The sequence below is a fragment of the Nannospalax galili genome, unplaced genomic scaffold, assembly GCF_000622305.1.
Source record: "Nannospalax galili isolate Female #2095 unplaced genomic scaffold, S.galili_v1.0 scaffold743, whole genome shotgun sequence".
Taxonomy (NCBI): Eukaryota; Metazoa; Chordata; class Mammalia; order Rodentia; family Spalacidae; genus Nannospalax; species Nannospalax galili.
The window spans coordinates 66,628-81,991 of record NW_008349552.1 but is presented as its reverse complement, the minus strand read 5'-3'; the positions used below and the strand labels follow the sequence as shown (position 1 = coordinate 81,991).

The 15,364-nt window shown below is 38.8% G+C and overlaps 1 protein-coding gene across 2 annotated transcripts; it reads right to left on the bottom strand.

The window, feature by feature from the left end:
* Positions 1-13,155, bottom strand: Abhd10 (abhydrolase domain containing 10). Of its 2 annotated transcripts, none has more exons than XM_008846982.3 (5): positions 12,967-13,153; positions 8,840-9,023; positions 5,136-5,247; positions 4,633-4,770; positions 1-673 (listed from the first exon to the last, which is right to left on the bottom strand). In XM_008846982.3, the coding sequence occupies exons 1-5, from the start codon at positions 13,079-13,081 to the stop codon at positions 329-331; spliced, it is 894 nt and encodes a 297-aa protein (XP_008845204.1). In that variant the 5' UTR covers positions 13,082-13,153; the 3' UTR covers positions 1-328. The 2 variants fall into 2 exon arrangements, with proteins under 2 accessions (XP_008845204.1, XP_029426222.1); XM_029570362.1 differs by lacking the exon at positions 1-673 and adding an exon at positions 2,711-3,342 and having other exon boundaries at positions 12,967-13,155.
* Positions 13,156-15,364: the final 2,209 nt, after the last annotated feature.

The following is a 15,364-nucleotide window of genomic DNA, read 5'->3' as shown; positions in this document are numbered from 1 at the left end:
TAAAATACTCAAGCTTTATTTTAAGTACACCAGAACATAATTAAGAGCTAGCAGAGCTAACATATGTATGAGAAAGGTCTTGGATAAAAAAATAGGTACTATTTTAACGGAAAGAATATCAAAGATTGAAGGAAAGACTTTTCCAACAGCAGCCAGTATTTTTATCACAATTTGTACTATTTGTGCAAAGACATCATTAAATAAATATTCACCTGCTATTTACAAAACAGAAGCACAAGGGAAAACCTACAGTGTCAGGGTCTTTGATCTGCTATCCTTCTTTCAGTCTTCTGGACACATTAGTGCAGTACCAATCCCAAGTGTGATTCTAGTGACCCAGAGTTGAAAGCTTGTCAATCAAGTCATCGATAGTATAAACAAGAAGCTGGATGTCTGCTTTTTCCTTCATCCTGTGATCACTGTGTTTCCGGAGGATGACATCTACATCTGGGCTGACCACACGGTCAGCAACGTGCAGGGACGTATGCCAAGGTATGATGTCATCCTTCATGCCATGGAGCAATCTCACAGGGCAGGTCACAGGAATGGGACTGTGTAACAAGCAGTGGTGCTCTGCTTCTTTAATGAAGCTGTACTGAATACGATAAAATCCTTCTTCACTGTATTCTGATGGCAAGGACCACTCGCCTTTCAACTCTATTTCCTTTTGTACCTAGTGAGGAAATAAAAATAAAAGTATACACGTAACATTAACACCTGTAATAAACTTAAATTGCCTGGAAAAGATAGTCCCTTAGTAGGACAACAGAGGTAACAAAAGCATAACAATAATAATTATCAAAATAAAATATTAACACTGGGCACAGTGGCCCACACCTTTAGTCCCAGCACTCAGGAGGCAGAGGCAGGTGGATCTCTGAGACTGAGGCCAGCCTGATCTCCATAGAGAGTTCTAGGCCAGCTGGGGTTACAGGGAGACCCTGTCTAAAAATAAACAAAAAACAAGCCAAGCATGGTGGCGCACGCCTTTAATCCCAGCACTCGGGAGGCAGAGGCAGGCGGATCTCTGTGAGTTCAAGGCCAGCCTGGTCTCCACAGTGAGTTCCAGGACAGCTGGGGCTACAGGGAGACCCTGTCTCAAAAAGACCAAAAAATAAATAAATAAACAAAAAACAAACAAAACAAATACTACCTCAAGGTACTTTTCACATATTATCTCCAGAGATATTAATGATAATTCTGTAATGATTCCACTTTTACAAAAGAGGTTATAAGGTTTAAAGATCATATTCAAAGATAGAAAGATAGAAAGATAGAAATTGCTTTAACTAGCAATCAAACTCAGATTTCATTAACTTTCTCACAGACCGTCTTAAATTGAGTGATGCTTCACTCTGACTGAAAGGCAAGAAGGGCACAGGAACTGCAGGGAATCAGTCTAAGAACACTGACATTTATATAAATCAAGTGACATTTTTCAAATTTCAAAATCACAAAATTAAAGGTACTTATAAATTAGTGCAGGCCACAGAAAGAATCCAGCACTGAACTCAAATACCACAGTGGTTACTCTGAGACAGTTACTTACACACTTAAGTCATTTTAGGTTGAAAATTTTTTTAATGTGCAATTTTTTTACCTTTCAGAGCTCTAGGAGTGAGAATTTTTTTTTTGCTGTTGTTGTTCTGGATATCAAGGAAGCCTTACAAATACTTCCTGAAAACTAAACAATAATAGAATTTCTATATTTTGTTGAAATAAAACATTACACATCCTTTGAGAATTTTTGGGGGTGGGAATCTGTATTTACTTGTTTTGTTTTGCCTGCATGTAAGTACAGCTGTGTTGTGTTGTGCAATGCCTGCAGCGGTGGGAAGAAGGTGTTGGATCCCCTGGAACTGGAGTAACAGATGGTTGTTAACCACCATGTGGGTGCTGGGATCCAAAGTCCCAAGAGAATTACTTTTTTAGATTGTTATTTATTTGTCTTCAATGATTGCTCTAATTTAGAAATTAGAATTTTCAGGTTGAGAGATAGCTGACTTATGTTAAGAGCACTCATGCTCTTGCAGATGGATAGATTCAATTCCTAGCACCTTCTTCAGGTGCCCTACAACTGCCTACAGGTCTAGGTTCAGAGAGTCCCACACCCTCTTTGGCCTCCTCAGGCACCTGTACTCATAGGCACATACCCACACACACAATACAAAATGTTTTAAAAATTAGTACTTTTTTAATTTGGAATTTTTCTACACCAAATACATAAAAGTATGTTAGAAATCACTAATACCCTATTTTACAGCTATAATATTATTTTTCTAAATTATTTTCTTCAAATACTTGTACATGTGTCTTATTTTTATGAAACATATACAGCTATCAATTATATATTTACATACAACTTTCTATGCTTTTATTTATTTAATACATATATTTTCTATTTCCTTAAACTTCCATAAAAAGATTTTAAATGCATCTAAATACTTATTTCCAAATAATTAGAAATTAATGAAATTCTGGAAATCTGCAAAATGTATGAATCCATATTAATATGGAGTTCTCCACTAAGCATATGAACCAAATTTTTAAAAAATATTATGTTTTAAATTTCATTTTATATGTATATATATGCATGTATGTATGTAAGTGCACCCATGTTGTACAATGCCCATGGAGGTCACAAGAGGGCATTGGGTCCCCTGGAAGTGGAGTTACAGATGGTTGTTAGCCATCATGTGGGTGCTGGGAACTTAACCTGGGTCCTCTGCAAGAGCAGCCAGTGCTCTTAACTGTCAAGCCACCTCTCCAGCCCTGTGAACCAAGTTTTTAAAGCAAAAGCAATATTCATTTATCCTCAAGCTATGCTGAATTTCAGTAATTAATACTTAATTCCATCTATGTTAAGTATGAACACACTGAATTAGTTAAGTTTCATTTGAAGCATTCCTGACATCTTCCTGTTACCTGCTAATGAATTGCAGGAAAACAGCCCATTTGAAGAACAAAGTTAACTATATGTTTTTATGTCTCATGCTCTCAAAAACAAAAGTTCAGCAATAGGGAAAAAAAAACTGTACCATATATGTAAGAAATTTTACCAAGGCAATATGGTTTTTAGCAGTTTATAGTTTCCAAATGTCTGTGCATCGCATCTGAGTCCTTCTAGTAGAGAAAGAAGACAGTCAGTTCTTCCTAGGTAAACAATGAGAAGTGCTGGGCACAATTTCCAGAAGCCTTGGGAAGTTGGCAAAGTTCTCCACTTCTCCTCCCTTGTTATCTTAGGGCTGGGGGTTTGTATGGAGAAGAGACAGTGGTCCCAGTGCCCCTGCTCTTTACTTGTATCTGCTTTTAAGTATCTATCTTATCTTCATGCTGAGTGATCTAAACGCAAACATGCAAAAAGAAATGTGTATAGATTTTGCCAATTGGACAAAAAAGGGTTTAATCAATTCCTTTTCAATTTGCAATATCCTTGAACAAATTCCCCATCACGAGAAGCACTGAGTCAAGAGGATGAAGCAAAGGATCAAAGTTTTAGATTCACAAAAAGGAATAGTAAGGAAAGCACAAGCACTGAACAATCATATAAGAGAAAAAGAAATTTAAAAAATTCAGAAATCGGAGATGAGTACAGGGCAACCAACTTTCGAAGTTTAGCTCTGATGAAGAACAATATGAGGACCATGCAGACAGTGCTGCTTCTTTCTTTTTCTCTGTGTGTTTGTGCACATGGTGTGCAGGTGCACGTGTGTTCATGCATGTGCACAACCTCAGGTGAGGAGAACTCAACTGACTGCAATTAAACAAGCAAAACTACACAAAAATAAACATTAGATATTACTCATTCCATTATTCATGTAGATAACAAAAGTGCCTAAGCATACAGCTAATCAGAGCTTCAGAGAATAGCTATCTTCCCAGGCACTTCAGAAACCTCATTTTTATCAGGAACATTAAGGCGCTGTTTTCCTTTTTTAAAAGTTTATCAAATAAGTAAGCCAGAAAAAACAAGCTTTTCCTCTTGTGTGCAAACTCTGATTGACTGGGAACTATTGGCTGAGGCTTTTTTCAATCTAAAAACAGTAGTTTTGACAACTGATTCATCCCGCCTCACATGATCGTCAGAATAGGTACTACTACCCAGGTGCCACAGATGAGAGTAACAAGACACTGACCCGTGAGTACATTAAATAAATGTAATAAAGAGAATCTTGCTAAAAAAGAAACTGCAGACTGGCCATGGTAGCACACATCTTTAATCCCAGCACTCCTGAGGCAGAGACAAGTGGACCTCTGTGAGATCAAGGCCAGCCTGGCCTACATGCTGAGTTCTAGGCCTGCTGGGCCTACAGGAAGAATCTGTCTCAAAAAGACTAAAATTAAATTAAATTAAATTAAAAAAATAATTGCAAAGCATGATTTCATTAATGTGGCTCACATATTTGGCAGGATGATTAAAAGGAAGTATGAATAAAGGAAACCTTAAAACAAGATTCCTGAGTGAAAATGCAGTCAAGAGACTGTGTGCAAAAGGTAGCTAAGCCAAAAGATGGGTCACAGTATCACAATGTAAGTCAAAGGACAGATGGCATATAAACAAATATTCAAAGACAGAAGGCAGAAGAACGTTACAAGGTACACACTGGCACTGCTAAAGCAGGTGTGACTTACCTCAACAGGAAGTGCATGAAACTGAGTCACCAGGCCATCTGCAGCAGTCGCTACACCAACAAGAGCCACGACCTTTTGTGGCCGTGCAACTGCAGCATGAAGCATAAGCCATCCACCAAGGCTAGAGCCAACCAGTATCTAGAAACAAATAGGAAGGCTTCAAAGGGGATCTCTTCCTCGATAAAGGGGATGGTTTAATAGAAATCTATAGAATTTATATAGAGACTTTGAGTATTTAGCACAAAGTAAAATTCAATTATAATAGTATTTCACAAAACCATTAAGCTTATAATACAGAATTCTAAAAACAAAATTTTTACAATGAGACATAAATTGCTATTTACTGTTTATTAGAAAGTAAAAACAGAACAATTTTAAATAAAAATTATCAAAATCAAGATTAACCAAAACCGACATTTGAAGTACTAAAAAATGTTCATACCTTAAGATACAAATTAAGTATTTCTTGAGTTAATAATCATTCTACTTAACAAAAAAGTTACCTGTGGTCCTTCAGCTATGTCATCAATTACAGAAAGTACATCTTTTCTCCATTTCCCCACTGTGCATTCTTTTAAGTTACCATCTGAATCCCCAACTCCTGAGTAATCAAACCTGGAAGAGAATATATTTACATTTAAATGTTTGTATATAGGTGCACATCTGTGTTTGCTAATCTTAAGACAGTAAGTACATTTTTCATTACTACATGGCTAAACTATAATAAAACATCCCAGTCCATGTCAATCACTTTTTTTTTTTTTTTTTAATGTGTGTATGTGTATTGCCTGCATGTAGGTAAGTGCACCCATGTCGTGCAATGCCCATGGAGAAAAGAAGAGGCCGTCGGATCCTCCGGAACTGGAGTTACAGACAGTTGTTAGCTGCCGTGTGGGTGCTGGGATTTGAACCCGGGTCTTCTGCAAGAACAACCAGTGTTCTTAACCACTGAGCCATGTCTCCAGCCCCATCACTTTCTTACTGGCTACACTGCTACCAGCATAGACCAAGTTATTATCTCAACTAGACCAATGCAGTCAGTAGTCTCTTCATTTCTATTTTTCATTCTCACAGTCTATGTGCACATGGCAGTCAGAATGATAAAGGGCCATGCTTTCCACAATACTGAATAAAATCCAGAGTGCTTACCATCCTTTGGCCCTCACCACCCCCTTGATCTTATTAGTGTTCCCTCTCCCTCCCACATGTGTTTTCACTTCCATTTTCAAAGTTAAAAGTATGCAGCATCCACATTCCTGAATCACGAACATCCCAGTCATTAGACAGGAAAACCTTCCACCTGGCATATTTTATCTCCAGATAGCCATTAGATTGCTCCCTCATCTCATTCAGTCTTTTGCTCAAATAGCACATCTCTAGGAAAGCTGGTTCTGACTATTCATTTACTCATTAGGACCACAATCAAATTCATCATGAATTTTCCTAGTTGCCATTCTAATTTCCTAGGTATCTGAGCTCAAAGTTGTCTGACCTGTGAATTTTTTCCTACAAGGTCCCAATTCAATAAATTATAAAGTATCATATCATGTCCATGGATTACCAAAATCCTTAAGCATTCTGAATTACTTCTAATTCCTAGATAAGCCCTTTATAACCATGAGTTTTGCATGCTATTCCACTGCCTTCTTTGCCTAAACTGCTAGTCCTTTAAGTCATGTCACTTCCTTTGGTGAATTTTCCTCATTCAGTACTTTTATTCACCCCATGCTGGGGAGGTGAAGAGAGTGGACCCTGGGGTCCCAGGCCTGCCAGTGTAGCTGACAAGCTCCAAACCAATGAGAGACCCTGTTTCAAAAAGCAAGGTGGACAACTCCTAAGGAATGGCACCCAAGGTTATCTCCTGGCCTCCATACAATATGCATGCTCACAGACCCACATGAACATGTAACATGTAAACACACACACACACAGAACTTGGAAGGCTGCCATTCTCACAACTATTTCAATGCTCCTCCAAAAAGAAATTAAAAAATTATAATCAAAGAGCAATGGCTTATGAAAACTACATTCTGTCTCACAGGGAGACAGGTACTAGTTACAGCTCTCACAGTCTCAAGAACCAGTAAAATGGTGATTTCTTTTTTCTAAAATGTGTGTATGGTGTGTGCATGTGTGTTCTCATGTCTATGGGCACATGTGAGTGGCACACATGTATATGTGCATGACATCACATATACTGACAAGGCTGACTTCAAGTATCCACCTTACATACAGAGGCAGGGTCTCTTGCTGAACCCAGAGTTCCTGGTCTGGTCTGCCTAGACAGCTTGCTCAGGGGATTCCCAGTTTCTACCTTCCTGAATGCTAGGATTACAGGAAGGTTGCCAAACCCACTCAGCTTTTATGTGGGCTTGAGGATCTGAACTCTCATCTTCATGCTTGCAAAGCACTGCCCACTGAGTTATCTTGCCAGCCCTAAAATGGCAGTTTCTTAATTCTAATTATTTTGGGGGCAAAAAAAAGGGTGACAGCAATGTTTCTGCTATTACGGTATTCTACTTAGAGTGGTGTGCTTGCTTGAATAGCACTGCCCTTCTATCGAAATCTTAACTAATATTCTGACTTCGTTTAGAAAGTCTTTTCCATCTATTTCTTGCCTCAGTTTTTCTCTCAACATTATATAACCTTCTCTTTTGACATACATCATACTCTGACGAGAATTCTGCCTAATAACTTGGATATTCCTTCACCCCTTGACTTAAAGATCTAAGGGAAGTGCAATGTTTTATAAATTTCAGTATATTATTCAGCTCCAGTCTTAAGTCAGAAGAGATTATTAAGACAGTTCTGAGCATGAAAAGGAAATTTAGCTAATGTCATAGAAAGCAATTAGACAAAATCCATCTGACATAATGTCTAATCTATTTATTGAATGGATAATTACTACAAGTTTAATATTCAGCTATATTTCCTAGAACTACTGAATATGTGTTTTCAGTATTTTTAGAGCTACTAAATCCACTCTTTTTAAAATTTAGATGAATAGATTTTTAGGCTGTTAGTGCTAGAAAAGAAGTCAGAAATCATCTTTAGTTCAGCCTCCTTTTACTGGATGTTATGTTGGTTAGTTTTGTCAAGCTGATACAAACTACAGACATCTCAGAGGAGGGAACCTCAGTTGAGGAACTTCCTCCTTCAAACTGGCCTGTAGGCATATCTATGGGGCACTGTATTGATTGTTGGTTGATGCGGGGAGGGGGAGCTCATCATGGCCAGTGCCATCCCTGACAGGTTGAGCCTGGGCTGTATAAGAGGAGCAGCTGAGTAAGCCAGTAAGCAGTGTTCCTCCATGGTCTCTGTTTCAGTTCAAGGTTCCTGCCTTGCGTTCCTGCCCTGACTTCCCTCAGTGATGTACTGTGACCTGGGAGTTGTAAGCTGAAATAAACCCTTTCCCCAACAAGTTGTTATTGGTCATGGTATTTCATCACAGCAACAGAAAGCAAACTAATACAGATGACAAAATTATATCTAGTGTTTATTAACTGACTTGTTTCATCAGTCACTGAAAGAATCAATCCTTCAGTCCTCAATTCTGAAACTCTAGGCCAATGCTTATTCAATTAAACCATACTCCCTTCTGATAAATTTAAATGCTAAATAAATGTTATACATAAATCTAACAGCAAAGTGAACAAGTTATTTTAATCAAATAATTGTATGAAAAAGTAGGAATTATAAATTAAAAGTTGATTGAATACCACCTATCCTTATTTATGCTCATGCACATTTAGATTACAGATGTAAACAATGTGAATTATACAATACCAAGTCTACACGTTCTGCCCCTGAACTACACCCTCAGCCCTAAAAACTCACTTTAGAAAGTAAGCATGGTCAATTAAGTCCTACACATTTTCAGTGGATAAACCACAATCACAAGAGACTGTTAGAAACACAAGTAGTATATTTGTTTTTGCCATATAGATTACTGTATATAAAGAACTTCATTACTAGCTCCCTTATGACATCTTCTGCCAATCTTGCCAATGTGGCATGAAGACCTTTGAAAATGGTCTTTTAGAAGGTTATGTTTACAATGACCCTAAAGCATAAGATGAAACTTTGCAAACTATTACAACAAATTCATCAGTAAAAATGATTGGCATTTACTCAACTGATTAAAGCAGAAACAATTCTCTACTACAATGCTAAGTGGTAATACACTCTCTAAAAGGTACTTTCCTACCTTATATAGCTGTGACCTAGAGATTTGCAAAATTCCTCAACCGCCAGTGCTTTTGTACCATTCATATGAGAAAGATAGCCAGGGATGAAGATTATTCCTGGACTTTTGCCTTTTAGCTTCTTATAAGCCAGGCTTGGAAGGTCTGGTCGATTAAGGAAAGAAAGTGATGTCTTTTGTCTGCAAGCTAAACAAAATATATAAAGCATGAATTATAGTTTACAAATGACTTAGAAAATCACATATTTTTAATCTTAACTTTCTTAACTCATTGATGTTAGAAAGTTATCCGCATCTCACAGGAAAACAAAAACAGACTCCAAGTACTTGAATTAAACTAGTCTTAAGTATGAAATTGTGTCAAAACCATTTAACTTCAAACTAGAGCAAGGTAGGATTATACTCTTCCAAAATACACAATGAGGTATAAAATTTCAATGAAACAAAAGACAGAATCATCAAAAATCATCTTCAAGTTGGTGTCAAATAATTAGCCTAAACAGCAACAATTAACATTTGGATTTAATACACCATTTTTAGTCTTCTCATGAGAGTTGTTGGTGCTGTTGTTGTTTCCTCTTTGAGACAGGGTCTCCCTGTAACCCCAACTAGCCTCGAACTCACTATGTGGGCCAGGCTGGCCTTGATCTCACAGAGAGCCGCCTGCCTCTCCTGGAATTAAAGGCGTGCGCCACTACACCTGACCCACGTTTTGCTTTTTAATGTTTCAGGTCTTCTACTTTGGGGCAGATGAATGGGAAAAGAGGTTTTGTGGTGTTTTTTTTTTTCCTTTGTCTTTAGATTTAGAAACTTAATTTCAAAGTGGGAACTGGGAAAGTTGTACACACCTATACACCTATAATCCCAGGACTTGGGAAACCAGAAGTAGGAGAATCGTGACTTTGAAAAGTAATTTGAATGAAAGAAAAACAACTCTGGAAGTGCTGAATCACTTTTTAGCTACCCTATCCATGAAAATCAAGGGAATGGTAACAGACCACCACCATTTTATATTAACTGAGGTTTCAGTAAGAGTTCCTTTAAAAAATAATCTTGAATAAAATATTTTTGAAAAAGATTTCTCATACAACTTTGCAATCACTGTTTTACTTGTGTTGGCTTGGTTTTTTTCTGAGTGGTTCACAACAGATCTTAGAAATTTATATACAGCAAGACAAATGGTAAACCTTACAAGATCACTCCATTTCACTGGTTTTTAAAACTTTAAAAACAATTTTTTAAAAATTTTATGTGTATGAGTGTTTTGCCTGCATATATGTAAATGTACCTATGACATACAATGCCCACAGAGGGCAGAAAACAGTGTTAAGAGTCCCTGGAACTGGAGGTGAGGACAGCTGTTAACTGCCATGTGGGTGCTGGTAATCAAACCTAGGTCCTCTGCAAGAACAGCCAGTGCTCTTAATCACTCTTCAACCTCCATTCTACTGTTTTAAAAAATTTCCCCCCATTATAAAAGGCAGGCAGATCTCTGTGAGATTGAGGCCAGCCTGGTCTACACAGCAAGTTCCAGGTCAGCTGGGGCTAGAAACCCTGCCTCAAAAACACGAAACAAAGCAATAACCCCCCAAAAGCACGATCATAAAACTATTTTAAAAAGCAAATCCCACTTTCATTTCCCAAAGGCAGGTTTGTATACTTGTCTTTTTCTGATTAACCAACCAGCCTCTCTCTCTCCCATTTATTTTAAGGTTTAAGGTAGGTACATACATATATACATACATACATACATACATTTATTTAGTGTATGTGTGCATGCCATGGAACACATGTAGAAGTCAAGGGACATGGTTCTCTCCCTCTACCATGTGGGTCCAGGAGATGAAATTCAGAGTGTCAGACATGGCAGCAAGTACTTTCACCTACTGTGCTATCTTATCAGCCTTCTTTTTAAAACAAATAAATGTTAACATCTGCCTTCACTTTCTTATGGCCAGTGAGAGCTTCTGGGCCTCTTCCACATGTGTGGCTAAAATTCTCCCAATTTGGATTTGTTCAGTTTATGGCTGGGTATGGTGGCACATGACTGTAGTCCCAGCACTTGGGAGGCAGAGGCAGGCAGATCACCGTGAGATCAAGGCCAGCCTGGTCTATGTTAAGGTTCAGATAGCCCTGCCCCCTCACCAACAGGATCCCAAGGACTTCTCATGCTCCTGAGAAAAGGGAACCTAACTGATAAGCACCTTTGGACCCTCACCTGAGTACCTAGCTGCTCTTCCCAGCCAACTGTATGTAATATGACTCTAATTACATGGTCTCCTGGACTTGGAAAAGACTAAAGTATATTATCTAAAAAAGGCTAGGAAGGCTTGCTCCATGCTGGGTTAAGGCTTTCCAATGTAAACACTCTCAGGTCACTCATATACCTTAGCAACCCCTCAGTCATCTTTGTAAGCTCAGTAAATTCACTGCTTCCCCAGAAAAACTATAATGTAATCAAACATTGGTTTGATACTACAACCTAAAAAGGGGAAAAACACTGCTTAGTAATCCCCAGGAAAAGAAGCCTCACAACAGATAAAAAATTTGTTTACTAATGTTATTGTCTCATAGTTATTAAAAAAAGAAAATGGAAAAGTGGAGGATGTTGGAAGGATATGAGAATGGAGATATTTTTAAAGAAGGATTTATGTATGAAGATTATGATGGCTGGATATTTCCAGAATTGACAGAGAAATGAGAGAGCTGTGCAGGTGATGAAGGTCTGTGTATGGTTGTTACAATATAACAAGAATGAGACAAGGTGCTTATCAGCTAGGTTCCCTTTTCTCAAGAGCATGAGAAGTCCTCGGGATCCTGTTGGTGAGGGGGCAGGGCTATCTGAACCTTAACAGTCTACATAGTGAGTTCCAGGCCAGCTGGGTCTATCAGGAAACACTGTTTTTTTTTAAAAAAAAAAAAAAAAAAAAAAAAAAAGAATTGAGAGCTTTGCATTAAGGTCCACTTCTACAGCCACAACACTCGAGAGGCAGAGGCAGGAGGAGCACAAGTACCACACCAACTTGGTTCATACAATGAGTTTTAAGCCAGACAGAGGTACATACCTTCTTAAAAAAAAAGAAAAAAAAAAAAGCAACAACCCTGGCCCCGGGGTAGGGGCGGGGCTTTAAAGCTATTCATTCCTTTTATATGTAAACCTGATTCAAAGTTTCTGTGTAAGAAAAAAAACATATCAAGTTTAAAACTTGGTGAAAAATTGGCCTAGTAGAGATCAGTTATGTTGGTCAGATTTTATCCACAACAATGCCCATTTACCATTTTCTTAGTGAATTAAGCATTCAAAACTTCTATTCTTTCAGACATTGCCTTCTATGAACTTCCCATTTTTTAATATAAACTTACCATTTATTTAATGTTTGTAGGCTATAAATGAACAAATTCAGTACTGAATCTACAGATCATCTTTATATATAAGGATTAGCTTAAAGTCTGATGCATATGCGACCAATGAATACTACTAAACAGACAAAAGAATATTTTTCTCTTGTTAATGAACTTTGCTACAAATACTTATATATAATGCATGTGTGTTTTTGTGCGCAGTATAGGTTAAGCTGCTTATATAATTTTTTAAAATTTTAACAGGAAACAAAAGGTTTCTATAGCGATATTACTATTTCAAGGACCGTATCATCATCTAACAGCTCTGAGGCAAGATGTGAAAAACACAAGGATCTTACTCAAAGATAACTATACACAAAGAAATTATATGTAATATTTTTGGTCCAAGTTCTAGCTTCCTTTGTAGATTAAAGTTCTTTCAAGTGAAACATCACAAATTAGATTTATGGAGGGCATCTACATGCACAAAGCCTATGCCCAACATTGGAAGTTTCCTTGGTCAACGAAGGGCGGGTCTAAGTATTGAACAGTAACGCATGCATTAAATAAAATGCATTAAATGCACATATTAAGGGCTTTTTCTGGTGTTGGCCTTACAGGATCCTGGGTTCCAAAGATGCCCTACGGCTGCAGAAGTCGTCTCACAGCCGTGACCAGAACAGTTCCGAGCACCCAGCCCTGTAGGCTGGGGAGGCCAAGAGCACTTTTGAATGGAGCTCCAAGGCCACTGTGCACCGGCACCGAGCGTACGGCCTCGGTCCACTAACCTGGAAGCCAGCAGGCTCGCGGGGCTTTGCGAGCAAGTGATGCACTAAGGCCTCGAAGCGGGCGGGAGGACACGGCCCCCCAGCCCCACCGCCAAGGTACCCAGGCCGCCGCCATCTTCCCAGCTGCCCCTGCGCCCAGCACCGCCTACGGACATGCGCGGGACCCGCTGTTCTGCGCGGTTCTGCGGTCACGTAGCAGACCGGGGAGGAGGCGGGGCGGCTTACGCAGGTGCCTCACGTGGGCCGCATGCGCAGGACGGTCCCGCTCGTGACCTGAGTGTTCAGTTTCCCCCTAGGATGTTTGGCCTGTGACATTTGGGCGGCTTTTGGTGGCTGCCTTCTGTGCCAGCAGCGGAAGCTCGGAGACGCTCCGGATCCAACGTTCACCGATGGGAAAACACGTCATCATCCCGACGACCCCCAAGGACCAGAGACAGAGTGCTAGGCTGCCGGTCACAAGGCCCCGCGACTCCTCTTTTTTTTTTTTTTTTTTTTTTGTTTTTTATAAAACTCCCTGTAGCCCCAGCTGGCCTAGAACTCCCTATGTAGACCAGGTTGGCCTCGAACTGTCGGTGCTCCTAGGGCATTAGTCTTAAACTCACGTGCAGTGGCATCAAACATTCGTCGCACCCTCGCCACTTTCAGTTTGGTGTTTGTTCTAGTTTTTTGTGTGCCTGACCTCTGAATTCTTGGGATTGCCTTCTTAAATAAAGTAGCTGAATCTTAACAGTGCAGGAAAAAAATCTTAGACGATATAAGTTTTAGGGGAATGCAGTGTGGGAATAGACACAACATCAATATTTGAAGCACTAAAATTATATAGAAATTTATGCATTTTATTGGCAAAAAATACTTTAACCAAATGAGAAGCTAGAGAAGTAGATTTTGAAGCATAGATGCAATTCTATTCAGTCTAATCCTAGAAATAAATATAATTCCAATGCAATTAACCAACAAGTATGATGAATAGGCAGTTTATACTGGCAAACATGAACCTCACTTATTGAAAAAAATTGTGGTGTAAGCACTCAGGAATCTTAAGAAAAATTGAGTTCCAGGCCTGAGGTAAATACTGAGACACTGTCTCCAAAGAAATAAAATAATTTTTCCACCCACCAGATGGCCAAAAATCCAAATGAGCAGCTATGAGCACAGATACTGGAAACATTCACATGGGATTGTTGGGTGGTGACGACCTAAATCTTTTGTCAAGCAATCTAGCCACATTTATTACAGTTTAAAATGTACATAATTTTCAGTATTCTTTGAACCAGTTGTCCCCTTTTAATTAGCCTATAAAAATGAATTTAAAAATCATAAAAGAAAAAATCATGGCAATAGAAAAATAATTGAATAAATTTTGATACAGTGGTTTCTGGATTCTGACATCCTTCAAAGTTATTCGTGGGGCCTCAAGTATCAACCAATATATACACGTTATCTTGTATATTCTGCTTAAAATTACTGTGATTAGTGTGGTGCAATACTTTGGGCAAAACCATTTTATTAACCTTTTAGAGATTTGGAGTAATGATTGGTGCAGAGTTAAAAGCAAGGGCTGGGCACAGTGAAGTCTGGAGTTTTGAGAACCCGCCCTATTAGAACACACTGGAGAAGTTTGACAGAGAAAGATGGAATAGATCTTCTTGAATGCAATTGAGTGCAATGCGTCTCCTACAAGAAGCACATACAGTAACAGACTTGCCTCTATCACTAGCACATCTTTTATCTTTTTGATTTTGTCTCACTTTTCTGTGCCTCAACTAATTAATAAAGTACCTGAAAAAAAGAAGAGAAACACCATAGTTGTACAAGCCCTTTGTCTAGGTTTTCAGAAATGCCTGGTGACCTGTGGACAGCATTGAAACCTCATCGAGAGAACTCTCTACTGTAAGAACTAGCCACGTACCCCATCTGGTTATGCTAAAATTAGGTCGGTAGCCCAGAAACCCCACACAGACTCTTGGAATCTGGGTGAGAGACCATCTTCCACATGCTGGCTTGCTGTCAGTTAAAGCTCTTTGTTTTCTCACTGTCTCTTAAGTCACTGGCATGACTTGCTTACAACAGAACTGGACTTTTCATAGTTACATAAGGACAGCCACTTGATTTTATTACCTACTACAAAAGATGTGGAACTATTTACCGGTATATAGATTCCAAAAAGACTGAATCACAAAGGTGCTGATGTCCAATGAAGTTCTCCTCACCATCTTTTGTATCCTCAAAGCTAACCTTCCTCCTTACAGCGTCTAGGTAATTGCAAATACTGTTAACCCTTCCTCCTATATTTTCATTTTAGTTTTTCAGGTTGTGTTGGAATTTATGTGTAGCAAAATTAATGTGTGTGTGTGTGTGTGTGTGTGTGTGTGTGTGTGTGTGTGTGATTTACAATAAT